General features: G+C 59.3%; 5 protein-coding genes across 5 annotated transcripts; all 5 read left to right on the forward strand.

The window, feature by feature from the left end:
- Nucleotides 1–1,423: 1,423 nt before the first annotated feature.
- Nucleotides 1,424–2,299, forward strand: LSCM1_00980 (uncharacterized protein; the record flags this gene model as incomplete). The annotated part of the gene is made up of 1 exon (XM_067318606.1): nucleotides 1,424–2,299. The coding sequence occupies one exon, from the start codon at nucleotides 1,424–1,426 to the stop codon at nucleotides 2,297–2,299; it is 876 nt and encodes a 291-aa protein (XP_067174711.1).
- Nucleotides 2,300–3,219: 920 nt separating this feature from the next.
- Nucleotides 3,220–4,734, forward strand: LSCM1_00981 (uncharacterized protein; the record flags this gene model as incomplete). The annotated part of the gene is made up of 1 exon (XM_067318607.1): nucleotides 3,220–4,734. One exon carries the CDS (start codon nucleotides 3,220–3,222, stop codon nucleotides 4,732–4,734), a length of 1,515 nt encoding a protein of 504 aa, XP_067174712.1.
- Nucleotides 4,735–6,703: 1,969 nt separating this feature from the next.
- Nucleotides 6,704–15,583, forward strand: LSCM1_00982 (uncharacterized protein; the record flags this gene model as incomplete). Its single annotated transcript, XM_067318608.1, has 1 exon — nucleotides 6,704–15,583. The coding sequence occupies one exon, from the start codon at nucleotides 6,704–6,706 to the stop codon at nucleotides 15,581–15,583; it is 8,880 nt and encodes a 2,959-aa protein (XP_067174713.1).
- Nucleotides 15,584–17,919: 2,336 nt separating this feature from the next.
- LSCM1_00983 (uncharacterized protein) lies at nucleotides 17,920–19,500 on the forward strand (the record flags this gene model as incomplete). Its single annotated transcript, XM_067318609.1, has 1 exon — nucleotides 17,920–19,500. The coding sequence occupies one exon, from the start codon at nucleotides 17,920–17,922 to the stop codon at nucleotides 19,498–19,500; it is 1,581 nt and encodes a 526-aa protein (XP_067174714.1).
- A 2,403-nt stretch (nucleotides 19,501–21,903) lies between these two features.
- On the forward strand, nucleotides 21,904–26,784 carry LSCM1_00984 (uncharacterized protein; the record flags this gene model as incomplete). Its single annotated transcript, XM_067318610.1, has 1 exon — nucleotides 21,904–26,784. The coding sequence occupies one exon, from the start codon at nucleotides 21,904–21,906 to the stop codon at nucleotides 26,782–26,784; it is 4,881 nt and encodes a 1,626-aa protein (XP_067174715.1).
- Between the last annotated feature and the right edge of the window lie 955 nt (nucleotides 26,785–27,739).

A 27,739-nucleotide genomic window follows, 5' to 3' on the forward strand; every position in this document is an offset into this window, starting at 1 on the left:
TGCCGAGAGCATGGGCGTGGGGTTGTGGAGATGTTGTGTTTCTAACGTAGTCTCCTCCTCGGCGTTGCCCTCAGCTTGCGCGATCTCGGTGTGTCTTGTCGTGCCCCCCCTCGTCCCCTCACCCTTGCGTGCTCTCCCGTCCGCTCTTTCTCCGCCCCTGTACTCACCTTACCCCTTCCTCACCCCAATCTCCTTTTTTTTTGCAGCCACTCTTCTCCTTCACGTGCCCTCCATTTCATGTCTTCGTATATATATATATATATGTGTGTGTGTCTGTGTGTGTGCCTACTCTTCTACCTCTTTCTCTATATATTCTGCCTCTACGATAGACGATATACCGCGGTATGTATTACATGTGTATACATAGTATATATATATATGTATTATATATATATATATACTCGTGTATGCTGTAGGAGTAGAATAGATAAAGGCGCGCGCACACACACACACGCACACACACATATATATATTATACATATTATATTTATTACCTTTTTTTGATTTTCTTCTGTATTGCTGCGCTTTGCTTTCCTTTGATTTTTGCTTGCGTGTGCGGTTCTCCTCTTTCCTCCCTCTGTTCTACATGCCTGTGAAAGTAAGCAGGCAAAGGAAGAAAAAACAAAACAGCAACAAATCTCAACAGCAAGTGCACATTTTAACATGGATGAACGGGAGAGGAGGCCGTAGAGAGAGAGGGACTGACTAGACTTTTCACTCTCTTCTATGTACACTTTCCCTCCTGGTTTATCGCGCACCTGAAGTGGTCGACCAGCTCCGACGTGCGCGCAGGCATGCAAGAGATTGCCCTCTTCTCCCCTGCACTCGAACCTGCAAAGACTCAAGCGCTAGAGGTAAGCGAACGCTCGGCTAAAAGAGTGGGGTGGGGGGAGCACCCTTGAACAGCGTTTCATCTGCAGCGTGGAGTGGCCGCCTCTCCTCCCCCACTGTTGTCTAGGTTGTTCTTGTTGCCTCTAACACACTAGGCTCTCTACGTGCTTCGCTGGCTCCTTCCGTAGTCGCCGCCGCTGATCTCGTCTTGGCTCTCTCGAGCACTCTCTACCGCTCTCTCCCTGTCTCGCTGTGCGTCACCCTTTGATAGGATCGTGGTTATACGTGCGTGCATGCGGCTTATACGCCCTAGACGTCTGTGCGGCAGTCAAAACACTTCTGTTCCCTCTGTTCTTCCCTTATAGGAGAGGCGATTCGCGCGAGGAAAGGCATCGATACACCGTCGTTGGGCAAGGCAAGCCTTTTTCTCCACAGCTGACGGTCATTTCAGTTCGGCCGCGACCCTCACCTTTTATTTTTATTGGCTATGGATTGCGTGTATGAAGGCCTTTTATAACCGATCTGTAGATATTACGCCACTCATACACGCCTTAACTGCCTTTACAGCGAGTGTTCACTTCTTATTGCAGCCATGCTGCGAGGCTGCCGTGTCCTTCGCTTCCGCATGAAGTATGGGAGCATGTACGTCGACTACAAGGTCATGTCCCGCAACCATCGTCGCTCGATTCGTGTGGAGGATGCCTTAGTCGACCCTCTGCTGCCCACCACGGTAGTGCCGCTCCATTGGCTGGAGCAGCTTCGATGCCCGTCGACACGTCTCATCACCGGTTACCACACGGAAGAGGCGGTGTATTCCCAGCCAAACTACGGCGATCGTGTTGAGCGCAGGAGCGTGACTTTGTTCTCGCACGCTGCGGCAGCGAAAACGGCAGACACAGGCGCTCACGCCAATGCGATACGGGCGGGCCCAGTAGTGCTCTACATCACTGGGCAGAGCAATCCTGTTGTTTTGAACCCCCTTTTCGTGCAGCCGGACGAGTGGGGTCTGACTCGATCAAACGGCGAATTGGACCTACGCATCGGCATGGATGCTATTGAGCAGTGCTCCCTGTACGCAGAGCTCCGTCCGGGTGGCCTGCTCTACGCTAAGCTGCCGCACGCAAGCCTGACAGAGGCGATGGAGCCGGTGCAGGACACTCTCAAGCGCTACGGCATGAGGTGCGGCTTGGCAGAGTCGCCGTTGGTGCCACGACCGTGGACGCGCATGCGCTACATGTTCATCGACGAGCTGCAGCGCGGCCCGAAGATGACCGAGTTTGTAGGGTACAACCCGCGCAGTGGAACTCAATGGCGCTTCTCGCAGCACGCAAAGTACTTTCGCACAGGCATCTGGCGCGAGATCATTCGACGTAACGAGATGAACGATGGACTGCACGCCCACAGCAGCTGGCAGAAGTCGCCGCAGCAGGCGGTGCCGGAGGTCAGCTTCCTCGCGCCGTACCCGTAACCGCGGCGACTGCCGCTGGGAAGGAGTGTCACAGACATGTTCACCGAGGGTGACAAGATCCGCAGGCAGGCACGAATCAAGGTGAAGCAAGAGTGGTGCGGCGCCGGCTCCCTTGAATCGAGAGCACACCTATTCAGCATTTTCTGTTACGTGCCTGCGGTGCTCTTCACCTCGACACTCTTCTTTCCACTCCGCGGGGTACTTTCTCTCTTTCGCATTACCTGCTCTGGAGTGAGTGAAAGAGGCTTGTTCAATTCGCGGTGTACGCGGTGAGTTTGGCACTTCTCCTTCTCTGTGTGTATGTGTGTGCTCAAGTACCCGTGAGTTACGGTCACGTTTACTTTCCGCTCCTTGCACCCCTTCACGTGCCTAAAGAAGCGGGCAGACAACAAACACACAAGAAAAGCGAAGCCGACGCCTACCACACACAGCAAGGTAAGTGCAGCCTATGTGTGGTAGGCGTGTCCGGATTCCACGAGGAGGGGGACTCATGGAGGCAGCCAAGCGTCTTGCATGACCGGACAGAGGTGCTAAGACGGCACCGACGCCGATGACCTTCGCTGACTAGGCTCCGCCCTCCGTTGTGCTTCTGTGTACAAAGGAGAGGGAAAGGGGCGACGCTTCGGGAGTGGTGCCGCAGTCGCCGTCACCGTTTCACAGAAAGCGAGCAGCGAGTGAAGATTCGCCCCGTGGGGGTCATGCGGCTCTATTCTCCCTACCCACGGCGCCCGCATCTCACCTCTCTGCCTCCCCCTTTTTTCGTCAGATTTGTCGGCGCCCCTTCTTGGCAAGAGGCGCTGCGGCGAGCACAGGCGGAAAGAGACAAGAAAGGGTCTCATGGGGGTATCTGCGAAGGATAGAGCCGCTCTTTCGTCCCATCTGCGCTCGCCCACTCTGTGGAAACATCGCCTCCGCGCCTTATGCCGCTGAGCACTTTATCACCGCACAATTTTGGGCGGCGCTTATGCCACCTGGGCTTTGCAGGGCCTTTGCAGCGCCGGTTCTGCACACACGCGGGCTTGCGGCCGCATCGATCACCAGCGTCACGGCAAGGCCGTCGCTTCTTGAAGAGGGCCGGCGCTGGCGCAGGAACTGGGCTCTTGAAACGAAACTTGTTGTCGCCTTTTGGGCATGTTCTGCAGGGCTCTTCACGTGGCCCACAAGGCTTCTTCGCGGAGCCGCTCGAGGCGTGGCTTTCCGTGCTTGCAGACTCCGTGCCCTTCTACAAGGACTGCCTCGTGATTTGCCCATCTACCGCATCACAGGTGCAGGTGCAGCACCTGTGGGACCGCTGTCGGCAGCACATTCCCTCTGCTCACATCGGTGCCCTATCCCTACGCAGGTGCAACACAGGCATTGCAGACGCCACAGATGCGGCTCGGGCTCTGCTGCCGCTGCCTAACGCCACCTCTACGGAACCATCACGACTGCTGGTGCCTGGGCCGCCCGTACCGCACGGGGGCGGCGGGGGACATCTTACCAGCGCCTCTACTCCTCAAATGCCTCCTCTGTACTCCCCGCTCGAGCGCGTCCCCCCGGGCTCTCTAGACATCATTGTGTTGGCAAGTAACGTCTTTGGTCATGAGATGCTCTTCGACTCCCCGTGGCACTTATCCCTCGCACACCGCGCTCTGCGCCCGCACGGCGTCGTTGCTATCTTTGGCCATGTCGCGGAAGCAAGGGTCGCTGCGCCGGAGTGGGCGGCAACGGATACGACGGATTACATTGAGAGCACACATCTGAGTGCTCGAGAAACATTGCAGCTGGCTGCCAGCAGCGGCTTTAACGAGGCTGGTTTGGATGCTCACAACGAGCGCCATCTGCGCCGCGCGGTCGAGGTTCACGAGACGCTGCGCTCCGGTCACGCCGATGTCTTTTTCCCTTTCCCCAGCGTGCGCCGTCGCTGGTTGACATCGGAGTACGCCCTCCATCCCGCCCAACTGGCGGCGCACTACCGCGCGACTCCGCTGTATCAAACGCTGTACGGGCCAGCGGGATCCTTGTGGTGGAACAAAATGCGGTTCAGGGCAGACGCGCTAAAGCGGCAGCGGAAGGCTGCATCGGTGGCGGGGGGCGACGAAGAGGACTTCTTCGTGGATATTACCGAAGCTGCTCTGGATGGGGGTTTAAGCGCAGGCCAGAGTGCCGAGAGTTCTCTGGAGGACCTCTTTTTAACATGGTCACCGCTTGGCGTGCACCGCCGCCGCGGTGTGGACGATCCGCTAGACGCACTGCAAGCCATTCTCGACGCCAGTGCCGCTGCAGACAATATGGCTGCTGCGCAGCCGCCGTTGCGGGTGCAGCTTCACCATTTTGTGGTGACTTGCAGTGTGCGTAGCATTAATGCGGCGCCCTCGCCAGAGGGGAGGACCAGACTACCCGAAAATCGCTTTACAGCGCTTGGGGCCGCTTCCTCACTGCAAGCGAAAGGCTGAAAGCGCGTGATTTACGATGAAACTTCCGCGACTTGAGGGGCAGCGCTCTGGCGGGCGATCGAGTGTTCATGTGCGTTTGGCGCCCTCTCTAAATGGGGGCGTGGGCATTTATGCGGATGAGCAGCGGGCGCGCGAGGCTACCGCCCGACGTGTCTGTCGCATCCACCTCAGATGACGTGCTGATGCCAGTTTCGTCGCCTTCGAGATCAGACGTTGATAGGGGTTTTCATCTCTTTCGCGGTAGGCGAGAGGGCACCGGGGCGGGGACTAAAGCATGCAAAAAAGCTAAAAAAGATGATTGATAGACACACACACACACATACCCATGGAGGGCTGCCGAGTGTGTGTGTGTGTGTTGGGGGGAGGGAAAGAGTTGGTCGTTGCGTGCTCGCCTCGCCATGGCCCTCTGATTACTGGAGGGCTACTTTTCCTTTCCAAGGCCCTGACGCCATCCTTCTGCTCTGCCGCAGAATATCAACTCTCTCGCGCGCCGCCTCGGTTCGCCATTCATGCAGCTGCGTGACGTGGCGTCTCCCTCTTTCTGTTGTTCGAGTTGCTGTCACCCAGGACTGCGCTCAGAGAATTCTATGCAGCCTCTCTACCTCTCCTTCCTCCCTTCATCGCCCTCTGACTTTTCACACTATTGCTTTCGTGTGTGTGTGTGTGACGCTGGAGCGCCGTCACGTGCCTGCATGCCCAGGATTTTGCTGAGGCATTTCCATGTCTCATGCTGCTTCCCCTATTTCGGTCGTTTCCTCTCGTTCTCCTGCCCTCTGCTACTGCTCGCTTGCCATCCAGTCGGGTCTGCACTGCCTCCGCTCGTTTCCGCGTCCTTGCGTTCGTTTTCTCTGACAAAGCGTGGGGCTGGGTCCACGTGGCAGGCCCGTCCGCTTGCAGCGCTACAGCTACACCATCAAACGCCCACGTCATCAATATACATTTGCACAGTTGAATTTGCCTTGTGCTCTTCTTTCTAGATCATCGCCGTCTACAGCTGTGCGCTCCATCTCACCCCCTCCTTTCTCAAATTCTCGGAAGGTGCGCACGCGTGCGTGTTTTTTTTTTTTCGTCGTTACCTTACCCCCACTTGGTGTCCTCGAGAACTCTGGCGCGAGCCTTCGTTTCTCTGTAGTGGCTCTTGCCGGCTCCTCTGAACTGCTCGTTGGCTTTCGTGCTGCGCACCAGCGGCGCCAATCACCCGCACCTTTTTGCTGTCAAGATCTAACATTCAGCTCTCTTTGTTTCACATTAGCTGTTCTCCTTTCGGTGGAGATTTTCTCTCGTTGTCTCTCTGCCTTGCCGGTCTTTTACGCTCGCCTTCTTGGTCGCGCTTCTGTCGAGTGACTCCCTCTCGGCGCGTCGCTACCGCCGGGTGTGATGATGTCGGCCTGTCTGCAGTGTTCATCCCAGACTATTTATTTTGCCCTTCATTGGACACACTTTCCCCCCGCCTCAACACGCACGGGCGCACACGCGCACACAGACGTCCGAAATTTTACCTTCGCAATATCTGAATCGGAGAGCGAAGCTTGCACGTCGTGGCGTATGCTCGTGGATCGGCACCTACACTGACCCAACTTGTTGTAAGCCGCCTGAAACAACAGCAGCCTCAGCGCAGCTTCGCCCATCCCCTGACTAGCGCTCCCCCCACCTGCAGAGGTTTTCTTCGCTCGGTGCTGCTTAGTCAACAGTTTCTCTTTCCCGTGGCAGTGATCCTTCCCTACACACACACATATATATATAGCGATTTACAGCGCGACATCTCTTGCTTCCACCCCCACCCCCTCCCCCCAACATCACCTTTACACGCCTTGGGCAGGCACCCCGGGTCAGCGGTGCTGCATGCGTGCACTTGAGTCGCTGAGCGTGGGCGCGCCCATAGTCAAGTCGAGATCAGAAGATCTCTGCGCGGCGGAGCGAGGGAAGGTGAGGGAGAGAGAGAGTGAGGTGACGGCGAAGCTCGATCACGATGAACTTTGTGAACACCTATCTGCTTCTTCCACTGCAGCGCAAGATTTTCAAAAACTTTGGCCATTATGACTATCAGACAAGCACGTTCCACCTCAACGAGGAACGGGTGAACGAAGTTTTCTTCGACCCTGCGTATAATCCTTTTGTTGACGTGCTGCGTGCGACGTCGCACGCATCGGCGGTCGCGTCGTCGAAAGCGGCGGCGGCGGCGGAGCAGCAGCGCCAGCACCAGCGCGCCTTCTCCCCTGTCACGGCGCGAGGGCGGAACACTACCATTGATGGCACTCCTGGTCTGCGAACGACTCGAGCGGGGTCATGCCAACCCTGCAATGAGGGGGTCTGCAATCAAGCCGCAACGGTTACTGTGACGGAAGAGGCGGAGAGGGGTAGAGAGTTCGCGGCCAGCGCGCGATGCCCCCCACAGGTGCGACTGCTCCGCGGCGGGATCCGCTCCGCTGGGCTTTTGTCGTTCCTCCGCCAAGTCACGACGCAGAAATCGCTGACGGTGGAGTCGATCGATTTGGTCTTTGAGGTGACCACGGCGACAATGGCTGATTCGACTGCCGCCTCGCACGGAGAGGATCCCTCTTTGGTGCCTCCACCCGCAAGTGTACCGCAAGATGCTGCGGGCGATACTGCACATAGGGAAGACGACGCACTTCTCGAAGACCCAGCAGCGGCAGGGCTGCCTGCTTTGGACGAGGACGAAGAGGTGGCGCGTGGGCTGCAGCACTTGCCCACTTCTGGATGGCCTAGATGCGGCGAAATGGCGGCGCTGGCACGGTCGTACTCCATCGAGGATTACTCATGGCTACAGGGCGAGGCAGGTGATCCAGGCAGCTCAACCGACTCGGCAGGGGTGGACTCTGAAGACTCAGATACGGAACCCCAGCCACTAAACGCTGCCGGCGCAGCGAGGCCGGGAACTCCGAAGGATAGCTCGGTCACGCAATTTCACTCGGTGGGGGAACTGATGACATACCTTAAGCAGCAGCTGCAAGGCTTGACAGTAGGCGTGGAGGATGTGCGCCTCACCTTCTGCGTCCCACCCGCAGGGGCCCGCGAGTCACTAGTGGACAACACAGACTCTGCATGCCGCCGCAGTGGGCGACCGCATGTGGGCGCACGAGCGGGTGCCGCAGGGGCACCGCTGCACGTGTGCCGTGGCACACGCGTGCTGCATCTGTCGTGCCGTCGAGGGCTTCGCCTCACGGTGGACGAATCCAGCGGGGCGGCCGTGGAAGAGATGCAATGCACGGCGAGCATCCAGGATTGGCAGTGCTACGCTCACGTCATGAAAGCCGATGGCCCGCTGCCGTCTGAGTTTTCTCTGGACGATTTGTTTTTTGCGACGTCCGCAACACACACCGCGGGGAGCGCGGCGAAGTCGATGGGGGTATCAGCAGGGAATGAACGTGAGCCCGCTGCTTGTGCACCCATCACGGTGCGCGTCGCCCGTCGCGGTGCCGGCGCAGCTGCCAACGCTGGGGCTAATTTGCCCAGCCTCTCACCATTCTCTGCAGATGCGCCGCTGCCGCCAAGGGTTCTTGTCGACGTGGTTGCGGCTGAAGGCTGGAGCATCGTCCTATCTGCAGTGCAGATGGCAAATCTGGTGAGCATGATCAGGCAGGTTATGAGCGAGGCAACAGATTATGAGAAGGACGCCGCTTCCACAGGGCACTTCTCTGCGTTCGCTTCAACGAGGGAGCCCTCCAGCACCACAGCAGAGCAGGAGAAGCAGGTATCGGCAACGCCGCTAGACTCTGGCCAGGCCGTCACTGCCGCCGCCATGACTGCCACACAACTGCGCGCTGCCGCCAAGTACATTAGCGTGCATTGTGGCGGGTGCTCTATCAGCTTGCTGACGCAGTCCGCCGTCGACGCGAACGCTGTGGCGTCTGCATGGCGCCGTGCGCTTCCTTCTCAGCAGCTTGCCCTTCTCGACCCGCGTTCGACCGACCCCCTCCAGAAACTGACTGCTGCCCCGACTCTACCCGTGTACGAGGTCCTCACCACGTCACACCTCACGTATGTCATGCGTGAGGTCGACATACTATTTCCAAACATCGATGCGGAGGCGCCCTCGCCATCCTCCACCTCGTCGCCGACCGTCAGTGGCATTTTTCAGCAATCGGCGAGGAAGCGGAGGATTTACCGGCGCATATTTGACAACAGGCTGGCTGACCCTTCCGTTACGGAGCAGCTCGCCAGAGCACACGCTGCGGCAGGCAACTCTGGCAGTGGCGCCGGGGCGAGTTTTTTCATGGGAGTTGGCTCGATCTCTTTCTTGGAGTACCGCCACGCGGCTGCCTCGGCCAGGCAGTGCACCGCAGCACGCTCTCATTCGTCTTCTGCCGCTAACGCAGGCGGTCAGCCGTCCTTGTCGCCGCTACTGGGGCACTCGGTTCGACCCGCGCAGCTTATGCACGCGGAGCGTAGCCCATACGCCTTGGTCCTCTTTCACCGTTCCTCCCCGTTACTGCCCCAAAAAGCGCCCGTCGCGGAGGTGGTGGCCCAACCCCAGCCACCCTGCTTCCGCATCTACCAGGAGACTGTTGTCGTGGGCGTGGCCAATATCTCCGTCCAACTCGACCCCGGACTGGTGGAGGCTCTGGCGATATACGGCACCGCGATCGAGGAGCTGATCCGCCGCATAGGGGGTGCTCAGCAGGGGTGCGAAACGGAACCCTATGGCACAGCAGAGGTGCCCACTGGCGTGACCGGCTCATCGACTCGCACGCTCTCTTCGCCGCCATTATCAGCACCTTCTACATCGCCGCGGGTTCATACTCGCAGCTCTGTCAAGGTACTCCTGGAGAGCGTTGATGGGTCTATTCGGTTCCCTATCGAGCCTAACGGGACCACGGCCTCACCAGAGCACCCAACCGATCGCGCACATGGTGTCTCTGCGTCCACAGCATCCACCGCCTCAGCTTCAAGCGAGCCACAGCCGTTTTTACTTGCACGTCTCCTGCAACGCTTGCGCGACTCGAGCTTGGACACTCATCGTCATAATCGTACTCTCCTGCGCCGCCTAGGGAGGCAGGCGAGAGACGACAAGGACGGCGTTGCGGCATCACCAGCGACGGCGACGCCAAAGCCGGCCGAGGAGGCTTCCATGACCTCAATGATGGCCGTGCAGGAGCAGCTTGGATTTCCCGAAGACATGGACGGGCGGGCGCGCTTTCTACCCGAGTTTCTGCGCTTTTCGCTGCGCGACTTGCAGGTGGTGCACACGCCATCCACAACCGAGCCTGCCCGCGGCTCCGACAGGGCCGCTCCTGCTGCTGTGGAGTATAGGCCCGCCAGTACGTCAGTTAAATGGCGCGAGGCGGTCGTGTATCTGCAGGATATCCTGGAGCAGACCAAGTCGGAACTGTTTCGAGTGGACTACAGCCGTGAGATGAACATCAACGTGACACACACCCGCTTCCCTGGTCTTTCGCGCAGCCCCTGGAGGGCTTTGGAGCGCGTTCTGGCACTGCATGTACGACTGGGCGAGATCGCGACAACTGCGCTGACGCAAGACGACTATCTGCTTGCCACTTACTATGTGAAGGTGCTGCTGTTGACGCTGTCGAGGTGCCGCCAGCGCCTGCACGCCGGAAGGGTAGCCGCTGCAGCGAGAGAGGTTGCCGAAAACGCCCCGGCGGGCGGCCGAGCCTCTGTTGCAGCAGTGACTGCTGAGGAGTTAGAAAGCCCACCTGTCCCCGACGAAGCGGGCGTAGCACCGGCGGATGTTCCAGATGGAAGTTTCTCTCCAAACACGTCCGGGGGTGCCTTGTGGCCTAGTGAGTGCCGCGAAGAGTCACTCGAGCATCCAGCTGGCTCTGTCGCAGAGGCATTCGCCATGGCAGATGCTCAGGCAACGAGCCACGGCTCTCTCGGCGAGAGGCCCGGCAGGCACGGCCTCTGCACCGATCCTCAGGAAGGTGCCTCGGGGCACCAGTCTGGAGGCAGGGGCAGCAGCAGCGGCGATGGCGGCGACGAAGCAGGCTCGTTGCGGAATGCCATACCACAGCTGTGGCGGCTCTTGGACACGACATGCACTTCACTTGATGTGCACGTCAGCCGGATTCGCCTGGGGCTCTTCGCGCCTCGTCTCTCGCCGATGGGCCAAGTGGTGGGGGAGCCGCTCTACCGGTGTCTCCCACGGGCACAACGGCGATGCCTGGTCGACCTGAACTGTCTCTACCACCTTTATATTATGGAGCTACTCAACGTCTCGGTGCGCGGGCTGAGCGGCGACGGTGCCCTTGCCAAAGCCGGGCAAGCGAATTACTTGCGCGTTCGATGCGGCGGCTTCTCTTTGTGGGAGCGGCAGCCGGCGCCGCCACTCACGTCTCGTGGCCGTCATGAGGCCGGCGGAGTGGCAGGGGCGTCGTTGGCGTCCATGTCGTCCTTCTACATGAGCCACGCATCTTATTCTGCAGGCCCTGGTGGTGCGCCACCCTTGCCACATTGGGTGGGAGGATGCTTGCACAGAGATTTGGCCTACTATATGTCCAATGCCCAGGAAGCTAGCACTGGCCACCGACGCCCGAATACTTTGGTGCAACTGGTGCAGAGTTACACAGAAGTTCGAGGCGACAAAGAGGAGGGGGGTAGCGGGTACCACGGAGACGTGAATGGGGAGACTGAGAACGATGACGATAGCAGCGGGCAGTGGGCTAGCCGTAGCTCGCGTGTGCTATCCGAAGTTTGGGGTGCCTACGTAAGAGAGCTCCAATCGATTCGCACGACTAATGAGCCATCGGTGAACGTGCCGCGACCCGCCACTCGTGAGAGCGGTGTGTGTGAGGTACGTCTTCTTGAAACAGCGAGGGTGCTGCCCACCGAAGCCGCGGCGCACTGCCATCACACTACGCCGTTTGCGTCCACGGCTTTTACCGGTGCGCCGGTGCCACCCAATAGGCGCTATCTGTGGCTGCAGTTGACTGGCTTGGGCTTTCATCACGCTGTGGCATACAATGGCGATCATCTGGGGGCGGTGCTGAAGCAGTACTTTAGCGGCGAAGACGGCACTGTGGCCCTGGCGGAGCCTCTCGTGCGAGATGGCGAGGCCGCCAGGGGGATGGCTGAGGGCCTTTTCACGTCGGTTTCGACGGATGAGCCGCTCTGGACGACGCGGGTGCACGTGGTCATCGTGAACCTCATGGCCACGTACAGCCCTCGCGGCGCTGGCCGCTCGTTAGCGGTGCTGCTGCTGCCGCGCGCGTCAGTGGTCATTAAACTTCCCATGATAGTCCCGGCATCGCCGGCATCAGAGGAACCGAGTGGGCCTTTCATGCTCCCCGAGGAGTCAAGAGGCGGCCATGCCGCAGCTGGATCGCCTGCGTCGTCGCTGCCACCGCCAGCCCCCGCACATGTACTTGTGCCGCTGACGATGCGTGCGCGTGCTTGGCTGCATACCTCATTGACGCTTTACGTGTCCAACGACTGCGATGTGGAGGCGCTTGTGCGGGAGGTGCTAAATCCAGCTGAGAGCGATGACTGGGGCGTTGACTTGGAGAGCGCTGGCTTTGTGCGCCTTTGCGAGGTGATCTCCACCGCCGCCAGCTCCTCCCCGTCCTCGGTTGCCGCGGATAGACAGCGGAGCGCTGATGGGGCTGGTACACCCGGAATGAACAACGCTGCTTCGCTCTCGCGAACGCCAAACCTGCTCCTCACCGTGCGCTCGCGGGGCGTGAGCGCGTCGGCTTCGGGGGCCCACGGTGAAGGTGGCATTCGAGAAGAGGGAGGCTCCGTCGACTGCAGCTACTTGGAGCCAGCTGTGTCCATCCATCTTCAACACATCGAGCTCTCCGCATTTATGGCGAAGGATTCCTTTCAGGTGTTCCGCGACCTTGTGGAGTCGTGGGGGTCAGGGGCTGACCTAGAGGAAGCGGAGGTACCCGCCGCACTCGTCATGCGCAGCGGGCCTGGGTTTGAGTGGGTGGCGGAGGAGGTGGCGCGCAGCTGCGCCCCCATGACATTCCATGTGAACCCTTACCTCTTGGCCAGGGATAGGGCAGCGGACGCGGATGCAAGTAGTGGCGAGTTTCGGTCCTCTTCACTGGGCGCACCGGTGATGCGCGCCATAACGAGTGTCGACGACTACACGTCACACTACCCATTGCCGCCGTCGACCACGTCGTCGCAGGCGTCTCGCGCCTTCGAGTCGCCCTGGGCAGGGCCAGAAAAGTCGCAGCTAGGCCCCTCTGCCAGCTTTGGTGGCTTCAACGCCTCGTACTCAGCGTTTCGGAGCTGCACGAGCGCGTACGGCTACGATCACTGGCTTGATGCCCTGCACGCCTCACACGGGCGCGACCCACAGCTGTATGACATCTACCAGACACGTGCTTCACAGCTCCTTGATGGTGCGCCGTGGGTGCCACTGGGCCAAAGCATACGCCCTGGCACCTCAACGGCAAGCGGCATTAACCAAAGGGGTAGACGACGCGATCAAAGCAAGTCTCCGCTTCCTGCGTCGTCTGCTGAGCCTGCGCCACAGCCACGGCTCTATACTGAAGTCTGGGACACGATCTCCGTAGCAAGTGACGACGATGTCGATCTCACAGGCGAGGAAAAGGTACCGGCAGTGGCGCCGGCGCGCGACGTACGCGACGCGCGTCGGAGAGCACCATTCCTTTCACACCAGGCACCACTACCAAGGGCGTCGGCTTCAGCTGCGGCAATTTCTCTGTCGTCGTCTTTCTCCGATCTGGAGGATGTGTCGATGTGCGGAGCACAGCTACAATGGTGCATTCTGCCGTCTAAAGATTCTGATGCATCATCAATGATGCCCTCCGGCGATGCCCATGAATGCACCGCCGAAGCCTTCTCGAATGCCGGCGGCGACGGGCCGCACGAAGCCGCAGAGGCGAGCATTGACCTGTTCGTTGTATGCGACCAGCAACCGCACTTCCTCAGTTGCTGGTCCCGTGAGCGTGTTGAGGCTGCGCGGCAGAGGCGCGCCGTGCATCTCAACCGACTTGACTCCACTGATGACGCCTTCCTCCACGACACCACCGAGAAGTACCTCTACCCTCCAGTTGAGATCGAGTTTTTCTTGGGCGGCTGCACTCTTTACTTCAGTTTTTACGAAGGCACCGACTTGACGTCGGCGGCCTCGCGGAAGCAGCGGCAGGGATACATGCAGACGGTATCTCGAGGCGTGAGCGTGGCACAGGCGACGCCGAAGACCTTTAAAGGTGGCAGAGGGTCAGAGGCGGTGTCGGGTGCAAGGAGGCGCAGCACCACCCGCGCTGACACAGGTAAGCCATCCGTAACGGCGTACACGGTGTCGTCAGCTCATGACACATCGCACCCCCAGGATGGAAAGACGAAGCTCTCCGTTTCGCGCTGCAGCCGCGCCACGACTGTGGGCACGGGCGCTGCATGGGCCTCGCACGCCCTCAGCGGCGAGTCCTCGGCATCTCGACTGGAGCGCTTGCACGATCTCGGGTGTCGCAGTGGCTTTGGCGACCGCGATGCGAGCAAACGGCTCGTTCTCTGCTGCCGAGATATCACGGTTCAGACGGACACCTTCCCTCAAGCCTCGGAGGAAGACTTGTGGTTTCGCATCGTGGTGGGCGAGGTAACGGTGTTCGACTGCATTAGCACCAGCGATGTGCATCGCCTGCTGACCGCTACACCAAAGTCGCCCGCGTCGCACGCCGCACCACCAAGGAGAGGTAGCGGCGGTGGACACTGCCATGCTGACATGTCCGGTGTAAAAGCTGGCGGCAGCGGCAGTCACGGTGGGGCAACTGATGCGCGACACCTTGAGCTGACGGGGTTGCTGACCTCGTCGAAGAGCGTACATGTGGCAGCGAATGGAGGTATGTCGGGGGTGTCTCGTGCCTCCTTCGCTGTCTCCCACTTTCAGCAAGGCGGGAGTGAGTTTTCGCTGGCGATTCGGCTGCAGCCGACCTCGTTGACGTGGAGCGGCGCCTCTGTCGACTTTATGCAGACTTTCTTCTCTGTAACAGCGTCCCCGCCGTCATCGCCAGGCAACAGTATAGGGACCGCAACAATGGCTTCATCGGTGCCGCCTGTCCTGGCAAAGGAGGCAGGTACCATTTCCGGCACCGAAGCGCCGCCTCTCTTCTATCGTCGTGTGGTGATTCTACCCACGACACTGACCGCCGCCGGCTCCTTTCAAAGCGAGAAGGGGGTGCTGGCGGCTCTTGCAGAAGGTAGCTCGCTCGATGCCTTGCGCAGCATCCCGGTGCTGTCGTGGATTTCGCTGCGAGAGATCCCGCTTCCGATTCCGTTCATACGCGTGGAGGACTGCAGCAGCGCCACTACCCTTCTGCAGCGCATCGTGGAAGACTCCAACTGTGTGTCCATCCGTTTTTTGCTCACAGCGTGCTGCTGTGGGCTGCAACCCCTCTCCGCTGTGACACGTGTGGGCGAAGCGGCGAAGGGTCTTCTGCTGCTGCCGCTTTCGAACTACCGTGGTGCTGCATTACATCACGCCATTCGCACGGCTTCCTCTGTGTTCATGCAAGAGCTGCTTACACAGGCCTCAGACATGGCAGCGTTGCTCGCGAGCGGATCCTATCATGCTAGCCGCTCACTCCTTGAGGTACTCGTGTCACCCCAACATCGTGCACTCAACATAGAAGAGCCATCGCGCGCTGCCCAACCCGCCGGCGTGGCAGACGGCTGGCGGCAGGGCCAAGAGCAGCTGCGTGTTGGACTACAGGAGGCGCTCACTATGGCGAGCTATTGCACCGGCCCAGATGGGAGTCTTCTCCGTATTCCTGCGGCGGCACTGCGCCTGCTTATGGGTATATCCGGCGCGGCGACAACAACCCTCTGGGGTGTTCGAAATAGTCAGGGCAGTGCGGCGCGCGAGCGAGATTGCCACATCTACAAAAAAAAGTCCTGAGAGAGCGCACTCTTCCTTTCACCTCGCTATGTCGTATAACATGCATAGGTAATGCCATTGTGTGTGACGCTGCCCCTCTCCCCCCCCACACGCTCACACTCACTCACACACCCACCGCCCGTCTTTGGTGGTAGTGGTGGGGCGCTTGGTGCGCACCATTGTTTATTTTCTTCGTTTTGGCTCATTCGTTGTTTTCTTCCTCGTGGTCGTTCATCATTTCCTACGCCTACAGTGTCTTCACTATGCCTGATGTGCCGCTCTCTCTCTCTATTCTTCTTTGATGGACGGTGCTGACGTGCTCGTCTTCGTCTTGTGAGATGACCCGTCATTTTGTTGTGCTCTCTTGTTCCGGCATTAGATGCCCCTTCCTCCTCCCTCCCTTTCCTCTCACGCCGTACTATTTACCCTCATCTGGAGGGGCTTTGTCGCTCTTTGACCGTTTTCGCTTTCGCCGCTCGCTGCTCTTCTCGATTAGGCACCCCTCACTCTCCTACGCGTTCAACGAGTCCGACTCAAGGAAAGGATCGTGCTGCGCCGAAACCGCAGCAAACCGTTTCCGTGCGAGACCGGCTGTGCTGCCCACCCATCTCTCAGAGCACGTGCGGCGGGCAATGCTAGGAAAGACACACCCTCCTTCGCTTTGGCGCGCGCCCAAACCGCTCGTGGCCACGCCGCAGAGGGTAACGGCACGCCTTGGTCTCGGAAAAAAAGACGAAGAAAACAAAAAAAATGGCCACCTTGAAGAGGACTGACACATCCTCCGCGGCTCTCGGCTGTGCTGCTCTGCGCCGGAGAATGGCAAGAGGAGGCGGGACACAGCAGCACGCGGCGGCATCCTTTCACACCATGAACGCCTGGCAAGCTGCCGGGCCTGCCGCCCCGCTGCTCTTCCTCGCATACTCCAAGTGTACGCGTTGCGCCTTCTCACCTTCGCCTTCTCTCGGCCTAAGTGTCTCTGTCCTGTCCTTTTTCACCTCTCTAAAATGACGGTGACGCATCGCTTCCTGCTTCACTCCGTTTTTTTTTTGTTTGTATCTGCTTGTGTTGCGGCGCCTTCGGTCTCTGCCGGCTGCACACATCTTTTCTCAGACCTTCTCTTGCAGCCTCTCGATGGGATAGGTACAACTCTCTGCTCACACGCCTCTATGAGGCGGTGTCTTGGGCCTAGCTGTTGCCCACTTTTGAAACCCTCCCCCACTAAACGCCACGGGGCTGCCTCGCTTCGCTGGCTGCGTGAAAACGTGAGCAACACTATTACTGGTCAGCTTTACTGACGAGAACGCACCTCCCGCAGGAGGTAACCGTTTTTTCTGCCCTCGCAGCTGCAATCTAAGCATGCGAATCAGTGGAGAGGAAAGGGGGGGCAGGCCAGCGGCACCCTCGCTCTTGCTCATAGCTTCAGTCGCAGCAGCGACCGCGACGCAGAAAATCCTGCTCGAACCCCTCTTGACGATGCGTTGCCAACACACATGGCCACTGCGTTTGAGCAGAAACAAATACCCTACAGAAAAGAGTATTGACAAAGCGGCTCGCCGTTTCCTTTCAACATGTTTCTCTGTTGTACACAATAAACGCTTAACCCCCCTCGACCCCCGACTCTGCCACACACAGCCTCGTCACCGCAGCGTGAGAAGCAGCGGTGGGCACCTGTTACCGCCACGCGCTCACGCAGCCATCTCAGTACAGGCCTCGGCCCCGAGCTCGGCCCACCCACACGCGTCACGCTCTGCCTCGCAGCCCCGCCCCTCATGCCAGTCGCCACCTCGTGCGTCCCCCTCGGGGGGCAGCTCAGACTTCCCCCCACCCTCGACACCACCACCGCCAGCAGGAGGCGCTGAGGGCCGAGTGAGATGCGTTCGCGCCGGGCGGACACTCTCTGCTCATCACGAGAAAGCTGCAAGTGCATTCGCCGCCACAGGCCGCTCCGGCGCAACACCGTTGAGGACCGCACCACGGACACCGCCAGCGCTACACAGCCCCTCCCACACACACTTCGCTACGTCACAGGTGCCTCACCCTGTATTACCATGGAAAGCGGCTCGGCACGGGCAGGGGGATAAGGGGCCGCGTGGCGCCTCCTCCTCAAAGGGTGGTTAACCCCCCCACCGCCCGCGAGACGCTGGGCCCTGCGAGGTGCACCAACTCGCCATCCGTGCGGGAGCGAAATTCGACCCCGATTCGACATGAATAGGCTTGTGTACGCCTTGCGCTCTGCGCGCCAGCGTTGCTCCCAATCGAAACTCCCCTTTTCCATCTCTCCCCCTCGCTGGTCGGCCATTTCCATCTAAAGGAGGCGCACACGCATCACCGCCGTGACCCCCCTCCCGTGAAAGGGGATGGATGGGAAAGTAGTTGTTGTTCTCCGTACCAGCAGCGTGGCACGTGTGCCGTTCTACCGCCGCCTCATTGCGCTCGGCCTCACACTGGTGCTGGTGCACCCCGATAAGCCAAAGTCTGAGTTCGAGGGCATCTTTCCGCACTGGCTGCAGTGCGAGACAGACGACGTGGATGAAGTGCACCCTGCCTTGTCGGCATTCTTAGCATTACATAAGCTTATCCCCAATGCCGTCGTGTCATTCGACGAGTATGCCGTCTACCAGGCGGCGGCAGTTGCAGTGCGGCTGAACCTTACCCCGGTCCCATTGCCACCTACCGCACTTCTACAGAACAACTTGAAAGATGCTTTTCGACTCTTTTGTAGCGAGCACGGCATCTCATCGCCAACGTCGGTGCCGCTTCCCGTGGCGGCAGTGCTCCCGAAACTAGACGAAATGAGTACCCTCGCTGGCAACACGGCTGAGCTCTTGATGGTCTTTGAGAAGATTCGGCCAGTGCTGTCTGAGTGTATTGTGAAGGCGATGGCCGCTGTTGCCCTGACATTCCCAGTGGTACTAAAGCCCAGCCCGGGATCAGGAAGCCTGCTGACTCGCTTGTGTTCCACCCTGGAGGAAGCGGTGGTGCACGTGTGGTACATGTGGACGACTCTTGCAAATCACCCAGACACAAAGCACTTTGCCGCCCTTGTGAAGGAGTCACTGCATGGAGCTGCGCGCGAGCGCGGCACCGATGCTGTGCGCATCCTCGCCGAGGAGTTTATTGAGGGCCAGGAGGTTGACATGGACTGCGTTGTCGAGCGTGGTGTCGTGCGTTTCTGCTCCATTTCAGACAACTTTCCGCCGTCTTCGCCTTATTTTGCGGAGGCTGGCGGACTTTGCCCATCGTCGCTGGGGCACCGGGGTCAGTGCGCCCTGCGGGACTTGCTCGACTCGTACGTGCGCACGCATGGAACGCGTTTGAACGGCGTTCTCCACTTTGAAGCGAAGTACAATCCAACCCTACAGCGAGCCTACGTGATTGAGGTGAACTGCCGGCCGGGCAGTGCAGAGACGAACGTTATGCTGCAAACTGTGTATCGAGGGCTGAACCTTGGTGAGGCTGTGGTGCGCTGTGCGTTGCAGATTCCTATGCAGGAGCAGCTGGCGAATCTGTTTCCAGAGCTGCTGCTCAGCCAGCAAGAGGCGCCTGCGCCCCGCAAAGTGTGGCAGAAGGTAAGCTCACAGTCCACTTCCGAGGCTAAGGTAGATGCGCCTATCCTGAGCACCACTGTCCATGCAGAAATGTGGTCACTTCTCGGTGGCCCGTCTCGCGGCTTCTTTCCGTCGCAGTGCTGGGCGGCGTCTGTTAATGTTTATCCAACTCAGGCTGGCTTGCTAAGCAAGGTGCGCGTTCCTGTTGAGGACGCTTCGCTCGTTGGCTTCTCGGTCTCGGCAAGGCTGGGTGACACTGTGGCACCGCCGCCAAAGCAGTTCTACATGCTCGGTTGGATGGTGGCCCAAGGAGCAACCCAGTGGGAGGCGAAGCAGAACATTCATCGGATGACAAAAGCCTTTGAGCAGGATATATCATGTGTGCTGTGAGATATGAGCCTCGCACGAGGGGTACGCAGACACGCAACGATAAGAATTAGGATTAGGTACGCCATCGCACCGGCATCAGTCACAGAGGCGGACATGGACGTCGTGCTCCTTTCGCGCTCGCTGTCAGCTTCTTTTATCTTTACTCATGACAGTCTTGATTTCCCTTTTTTCAGTGCTTCCGTCACTGTCTTGCGTCTTCGTGCTGCGTTGGGGAGGCAGGGGGGGGTTAAGGCGAGGCGGATTCGAAGTGGGCGGTACGGAGAGGCGCGACGTTTGGAGACGCGCATGAAAGCGCGTGTGCCTTGTGCGCTTTTTTTGCCTTTGTTTGATGCGATTATTTCCGGCTCAGCGTGCGCTTCCCTTCACGTCTTCACTCCTCTTTGATGCCGGCTTGTGCAGTGGGTGGCATTAGTGCCCTGCGGCTCACTTTGTCGGGAAGCCACAGAGTGTGCAGCCGACCCTCGAGTACGGATGCCGAGTCTTTGGTGTCGGTGGGCCGGCCTGAACGGGCGCTTTTACGCAGAGGTGTGCGCTGATGGCACTTGCTGGCGCCGGCGCATTACCGATCATGTCGGCGAAACCACGAGCATAACAAGCTGAGAGCTCTGTGTTAGCAGGTGCCTGCTGATCGACGGTACCCTTGCGCTTGACACGCTCACGCTTGCCGGAGGCGTTCGGATTCAGGGGAGGATGGGACTGGCATGCTGTCACAGACTCACCGCACTACTTCGGTTGCCACGAAAGATTCAGGAGAGTAATTTAGATACGTCGTTGGCGGCATCGACGGAAATAACAGATGAAAGGAGCGGTGAACCCTTCCTTCCCCCCCCGGACAGAGACACCGTCCTGAAGAAGTCTTCTGAATGCGCAAAGGTGAGGTTTGCGCGTACGAGCTTTCGGCGATGGATAGCATTGTGTAACCCATCCACAGGAAATTCTCCAGAGGTCAGCAGAGAAGTAGTAGACGCAAGTGCTGCCAAACGGCCCATGTTGGCCAGCCCAAAGGTTCTTGTGTGCGGAGTACACGACATCTCTCACAACCGACAGGGTGGAGTGATGGGGCACGGATGCCCAAGGCTCGAAGAGAGCACCCTGCATAGCATCATCTTGTACACCAGACCCCAACGTCAAGGGGAACTCAATAGTTTCATTTGTTGTTGCGTAAGGCAACTGGAGGCGAAGCACGGCATAGAGGCAGAGCGCAGGGTCTCTGATGGACTCTGGCCGGTAGTTGACGGACTCAGCCTCTGAGGGTATGCGACATGCGCGTGGACTATCTTCTGTTTCTCGCATGGCAGTCACCATCACCTCGGTTCAGGAGTCGGGCCGCGCTCACGGCCCCCTTGGCTGAAGAGATGCGGACCACACAGGTCCGCCTGGCGCCGACTACGCAGCACGTGTGCAAGGAAGGGGCGAGAGACGGCAGAAGGTGCCTGTTGCGCGCATGGCGCGACTCAGCGGCAGGTGCACTGCCCTTGAAGATTTGGGCTTAGGTGCAAGGCGGCAGAGGGCACCAGTCAACGGTGGTCGTGTATGCGCCCCTGCTCGCTAATTGGTGCATGGTAGAACGGAGAGGATACGCGTGCAAACATCTCACCTCCTACAGTGGCGGCTGCCTTCTTTTGGACTTGTCATTGCTCACAGCTCGTATAGTATATATATAAAAATTGTTTTTGTGCGCGTTGACGCTAGCGTATCTTCACCGAACACACCTCTTCCTCTGAAAGAAAGTTGCGTCATGGAGAGACAAAGTCCTCTTCTCATCGAAGAAGCAGCGGAAACGCTTAAAGGGACGTCTCACAGCGAGATCGAGAGCGCGTCTCCACCCCTCAACATGAAGAAAATCATGCAAGGATGCAGGCGGCTCCAACCTCGACATCGGTGGTGGCCGAATGCGCCGTAACGGTGCGGACTCGAGCGCACGCGCTGGTCGTTGCCCGCCCCACTCCGCGCTCCTCTCTGTTCCCCGAAACGATGCGGCGAACGACGCTTTGCGCATCCGCTCTCCCACTCCCTTCTGCTCCGTCTCACTTTGCTCTGTGGTTGGCGCCACCACGCTCTCTCCCCAGATGGAACATCTACTCTCGCACTTTTAAATCTGCCTGCATACTTGTCCCGACAGTTAGGTGTTTGCAGAATCGATTGCGTGAGTAGAAAGCAGCGGGACCAGCTCCTTGGGAAGAGGTGAACGGAAAAGGGGAGGAACTCATTGAGAAGCCTGTGTGCCACTCTTGTGCAGGGTGCTCACTTTTCTTGCTTGTGAGGGAGCGCCTTTATCGTGCCTCGGAGGCTTCAGGTGATTGTGCGCCAGCCTCTGTGTCTGCCTGTCGGCTTTAGCGTTCGCTCTCCAGCGCTTGTGGCTATACGCTGCTGTTGCCTTGTGTTACTCATCCTTGTCGCATCATGAGCGGACACCCTCTTAACTGGGCTGAGCCACCAAGCAGGGGTAGCGGCGCGCCGGCGCGTAACCCCATCACCTACAACTTAGCTGCCCTGCGCCTTGCCCAGTCTTCCAACGGAAGGAGCCAAGTCTCATCGCCAGCACTTGGCGGTGGCGAAGTGTCCCATAGGCTGACGATCCACGGAGGCTCAGCGTCTGATGTACCATTGTCTGTCTTGCTTGCGGGGCTCAGTGGCCCAGACGCCCCCGTGAGCGCAGCGTCTTTGAACCCGGCCGCATCCGCTGAGCTCGGCGTGCTCTTCTCAACAGCAGGCAGCAGGTCGCATGGAGGAGCCGGAGGCGGTTCCGCCGCAGTGTTACCGCCTTCAAGGGAGTCTCCGGCGGCTACCCAAACCATAGAATCGGGACCCCACCCCCAGCTGACGGCTCTAGCGCGGCAGGATCAGACACCGTCAGCGCCGATGTCAGCACCAGGCCCGCCACGTGCAACGGTAGAGGGGAGTGCCGTCAAACCGCCTTTTGCAGCTCGCGCGCGGTGCGGCGCGCCGCTGCCGCCGTCTCGGCCGACACCGGGTCAGGCCCCCATGTCCGTCCTGAGCGGACCGCTAGTGCTCCCTTCAAATGCGCACGCCGGTACCTCCCCCCCGGCTGCAGCGGCCTCTACCGCGCGGCCTGCCCCACTGCAGAGGGCCACCGCCACACCTTCTGACATCCCACTGCCCTATTCGGCACAAGCGCGCCGCTTAGACCCGACTCAGCCAGGAGCTGCCTTCATGCGACCGCCGAATAAACTTCCAGTGCCGTTTTCGGCGGCCGCCGCAAAGTCGACGGGTCATTTTGCTGCTCGGCCGCGGTCTCCTCATTCCCTGACGCAGCATCCGCCGGGGGCACCCGTTTTGAGCCGTGGGGCTTTTCAGGAAGCCGCTGCCCCTCCATCAACGACAGCTGGTGCTACTCCTCCGAGGCCCTCACCACACACCAGTGTAGCTCCTCCGCCTCCGCGGTCTCAGCTTGCTGGCATGGCAAGTCCTCTTGGCCATGTATCAGGTACAGCGCCACCGCCGGCTGCCGCTCCATCGAGCGCACTTTCTGGAAAAGGTGCCGGATCGATCGGGTCGCTGCCGGGGACACATCAGTCGCGAAGCTCTCCCTCTCAGCGCGTTCGGTATCCGCTGCCGCAGCCTCTTTCGCAGCAGGCCCGTCCCATGCAATCACCCATCCCCACTCCCACTTCAACGTCAGCTAACGCAGCATCGCCGTCCCGGCCTACGGTAACCTCACGACAGACTCGTGTCACCGCGGCGCCCCTTGTTGTTTCGTCCGCCAAGATGACCCCGGCTACCGCAACCTCCAACGCTGCTCCGCCTACCGCGTCCGATTCTGCTTCCGCCTCTGCATCCGCACCATCCGATATCTGCTCAGCATTGCGGCAGATGAACATACGCGCCTGCGTAGTGTCGTACCCGCCACCGCCGTCAACATCGACAGTGTCCACCACCGCTGCACCCAAGCCCGCCAAGCCTCCGAGCGAAGCCAACGCGCCCATGAAGGAACCACAGAGCGTCGTGCGGAAACCGCCGGCGCAGTTGAATTATTACGCCACATCGCCACCGCCGTGTGTGGCGGCTCGTCACGAACAAAACCCTTACGGTAAGGGCCACTCGGCACCGAGGAGAGAGGACCACCACGCGCCACCGCCGTCGCACTACCAGCAGCATCAGCCGCGACCATTGCTGCCACATCATACCAAAATAGCACCGCTCACGCGTGCCGCTGACATCGACCCTGCTGTTTCGAAGCGCTTCCTGGAGGAGTACGCGCAGCAGAACGACACCGAGAACATCGGGGAAAACTTACGGGCGCAGCAAGCGACCCAGATGGGGACGATCGGCACGCTGGATGAGGAGCTGTGTCTCTCCCTCATTGAGACCCACGACGTCACATTTGTCGTCACGGACACCGGCACTGGCAAAAGCACCCGCATTCCCATTGCCTTGCACAGGGCGCACCCGAATGCGCTTATCGTCAACGCGCAACCTCGCCGTACAGCCGCGATCAACCTTGCCCAGCGCGTCGCCGAGGTGCTTGACGCCGAACTTGGTGAGGAAGTGGGCTACTCGGTGCGCGGTGAGCATATCGGTGACCTTGGTGAGACGAAAATCATGTACGTCACCACCTACTCCCTCTTCATTTACTTCCTGTGGCACGAGTTCAGGGAGAAGCTGCCTTTTTCGTACATTATTGTGGACGAGTTTCACGAGCGCACGCCGGATGTGGAGGTCACTCTACTGATGCTAAAGCTGTGGCTGCAAAAGCACCCAGGCGCCTTCAAACTTGTCTTGTGCAGCGCGACGGTGCAGGTAGAGGATTGGCAGAGCTTCTTTGCCGACCTCACGATCGGCACCTATGCCCGTTCCCCTATCATGTACCCTGTGCGGGAGTACTTCATTGAGGATCTGCAACGCCTCATCGGCTTCCGCACCGCACCAATTTTGCCGCAGTATAGCAGCAACATGGTGACATCGGAGCAGATGTATCAGCTCATTCTCGTGTGCAAGCAGCTGCTCGAGTACCTGGCCAAGAATACAGCGACACAGGACAGCGTGCTGGTATTCATGCCTGGCCGTACACAGGTGGAGCTGATGACGACGTGGATTCGAGAGAACCTGGAGGAGTCGCTGGAGCCGATTGCGTGGTACCGCGATGTCGAGTTGTCCATAATTCAGGAGGCCCTCGCGCGACCCGCAGTGACTCGCAAGAAGGTCTATGTCGCCACAGATATTGCCGAGGTGAGCTTGACACTGCCAGATGTGGTGTTTGTGATTGACTCGGGGACAGGTAAGCGGCCACAAGTGCTGGAAAAGGAGAAGACAAGTTACGCTTTTCCACCTCTTCGGCTGCTGTGGGAAACGACGTCGAACGCGCAGCAGCGCCGCGGCCGCGTTGGGCGCGTCCAGCAGGGCTTCTACTTCAGCCTTCTCAGCCGCGAGCACCACAAGCTGTTGCGCGAATCCGACAATCGTATCAGGAACGCCGTCCTTACAGAACTCGTCCTGCACTCCCTGCTCATCACACAAAAGCCGTTTGCCTTTTTCCAGCTCTGCAATGAGAAGCCAGAGCGAGGGGCTCTCGCCTACAGCCTCCACCTGCTGCAGGACGGCGGCCACATCATTCGCAGGGACGACCCCATGGCAGATGCGGAGCGGGTGTCGCTCGACCGGCAGCGTACCACGCACGTCATGGACTCACCCTGGAATGACCTGATCGAGGAAGCGCTCGCGGCTGCCCCTGCTACTGCTCCCACGGAAGCGGTGAAATATGGCCCAGCGACAACGGAGACATCAGCGGACTCCGGCAGCCGTGAGGAAGTCTGCGACGAGGGCTACGGCGGCGAGGAGGACGCTGCTGAGGGCTCGAATCCTGAGGCCGACACAGAAGCCTTTCAGCAGTGTTACTTCATGACACTGCGTGGCGTCATAGCAGCCCGCTCGCCGGTGTCCGTCGCTGCCGCGACAAATGTCTTTTTCGGCTTGCTCTACGGCACCCCGACGCTGAGCATGCTGGCGGCCGCCATCGAGTCGTCCAAGTCACCATTTCATGTTCCGTATACTATCAATGACCGCATGGAGCGCGTGCAGATGGTGCAGCGAGTGTCGAACACGATGCAGCACTACCACGGCTTTCTGCAAAGTGATTTGATCTGCTCTATGGAGGTGATCCTGGAGTACATGAGCATGCAGCGCGACGGGCTGTCCGAGGAGGCACAGGAGGAATGGTGCCAGGAGCGCAGTGTGAGTCGCACCCGCATTGTCGATACGCTGAATTTGTTCTCGCAGATGAAGGAGCAGGTGAGCTCGGTGCTGCCGTTTCCAGACGTCACGGATATTGACGTGCTGAATGCGCAGTTCAACCAGAACGCTGAGCTTCTGGTGCTCATGCTCGTGGCGTCGCACACGGAGCTGGCGATTCAGGTGCAGCTTGACGGATCGGTCGCGCAGCGCAAGGGCTTTGTGGGACATGGCATGTTCTTCCCGCTCAAATGTCTCAAGGACGAGTCGGTACCAACCGTGTGCCCGTGGGAGCGCACCAAGATCAGCGTGCCGCTGTCTCTGCAGACGATTCAGCGCAAAGTCCTCGCCGTGTTCGCCTCGCAGGTAGAGCCGGACCTCTTTGCGCTGGTGCTGCTGGTCTTTTCATACAAACTCCACTACGCCGTTCAGGAGAGCGGGGCCACCCCATCATACCTAATGGCTGTCAGCCACTCTGGTGTGCGCCGTACCTTTCAGTGCGACACCCTCACCGCGCAGCAGATCCTTCAGCTACGCCGCATTCAGTGTGCGCAGCTGCGCTGCATGCAGCTGCAGGTGGAGGAGCGAGTGAAAGCGAATGAGAGCGAGAGGCTTAGCGCTGCGCTGAAAAGCGCAAACAGCGACTTTGGGTTACCGGAAAGTGCCATGGCGACGCCTTACCTCATCCCGACGGTGTTGCAGCACGGCCTGAAGCTGCTCGTTGGGCGCCTGAGGGACTCGCCGTCGTACACTGCACAGCGGCGTGGGATCATGGAGTTCCCTCGTGGTACGCCGTACTGCAAGCTTGCTAACGGTGCAGAGCTGCCGCCGCCGGTGCTGCAGTCGGTGCTCATCCACAGTAACAACGGCCTCTCCGTGGTTAAGCAGACGACAGCGGCGAGAGCCGCAGCGGCTCCCTCGCCGGCAGTGGGACCAGCGACTGGAGCTGCGGAGCAGAACGGGAGGGCAGCCGAGGCCCTGGCGGCAGCACTCTCTGTGGCAGAGGAGAGTCAGTCAGAGAGTGAGGGAGACGATGAGAGCGACCGCAGCAGCGACTCTGGAGCGCATGTGCCAACCTTTAGCTACGACATGTAGATACGCGCAACAGGGTGAGAGGACTGGCGTGCTCGCCTTTGGAAGGGATGAGTCTCTCTTGATATGGAAGAGGCGCCAAATAAATCGAGATGGGCAGGGGGCGGGTGGGCTTGTGAGTTCTGGGCGATCTTCTGTCGAGAGCGACCGCACTTGAGCTTTCCCCCCTCCCCCATTCTTTCACCGTCTCTCCCCTTCTTCTTCCGTCATCTCGACCGAAGTGCTCCCTTTTTCCTGTTTGGCGGGTGGCGACGTGATGGTTAGTCGAGGACTCGTACGCTCCCTTCTCCCTCACCGTCCCCCCCAGCCGACACGTCTACGTGTGTCGCCGTCTGTATAGGCTTTCGTGGCGTATCGAACAAATCCAGCCTTCTTTTGGGAAGCGTTTCCTTTTTCTTCTTCTGTTCTTTGTTTCCATTTCGCTGAGCCTTTCCGTGTCGGATAAATGCTGATGCTGCGCTTCTCCGCTCATTGTGTGGTGCTATCCATCCGATGGGTTGGGCGAGGGAATGTTGCCTCCCTCTCCTCTCCTCCTTTTTGCTCGATATGTGTATCTCGGCCCCCCCTTTTCTCATTTGCCCCCCACCCCCCTCTTCCCCGTTTCCGTCACACCTGTCGGTGAGGGACATCGAGTCATCGAAAAGGAGGCCACGGATCACAAAGGAGAGCGGGGAAAAAAGGGAACAAGAAGCCTACAGAAACCTTCACACAGGCACCTATGACAAAAAAAAGAAAGTCACTCAGGCGGAGGCTTACCGACAGCTTCGTTGGTCATGGTGCGTTTTCCCTCGCTCTCTCTCTTCAAGTTCCCCTCCGACTGGCACCACTTTCCCGGTAAATGTTGTTGCTACGTGTATGTCCCCTTTCCAATCATGACCAGGCCATGCGCCATTCGCCCCCCTTTTTTCGTGTGTCTTGGTGTGTGTGTCTGGTGGTGAGCGTTTGTGGTGGTGGTGGT

The sequence above is a fragment of the Leishmania martiniquensis genome, chromosome 35, assembly GCF_017916325.1.
Source record: "Leishmania martiniquensis isolate LSCM1 chromosome 35, whole genome shotgun sequence".
NCBI classification, from domain to species: Eukaryota; Euglenozoa; class Kinetoplastea; order Trypanosomatida; family Trypanosomatidae; genus Leishmania; species Leishmania martiniquensis.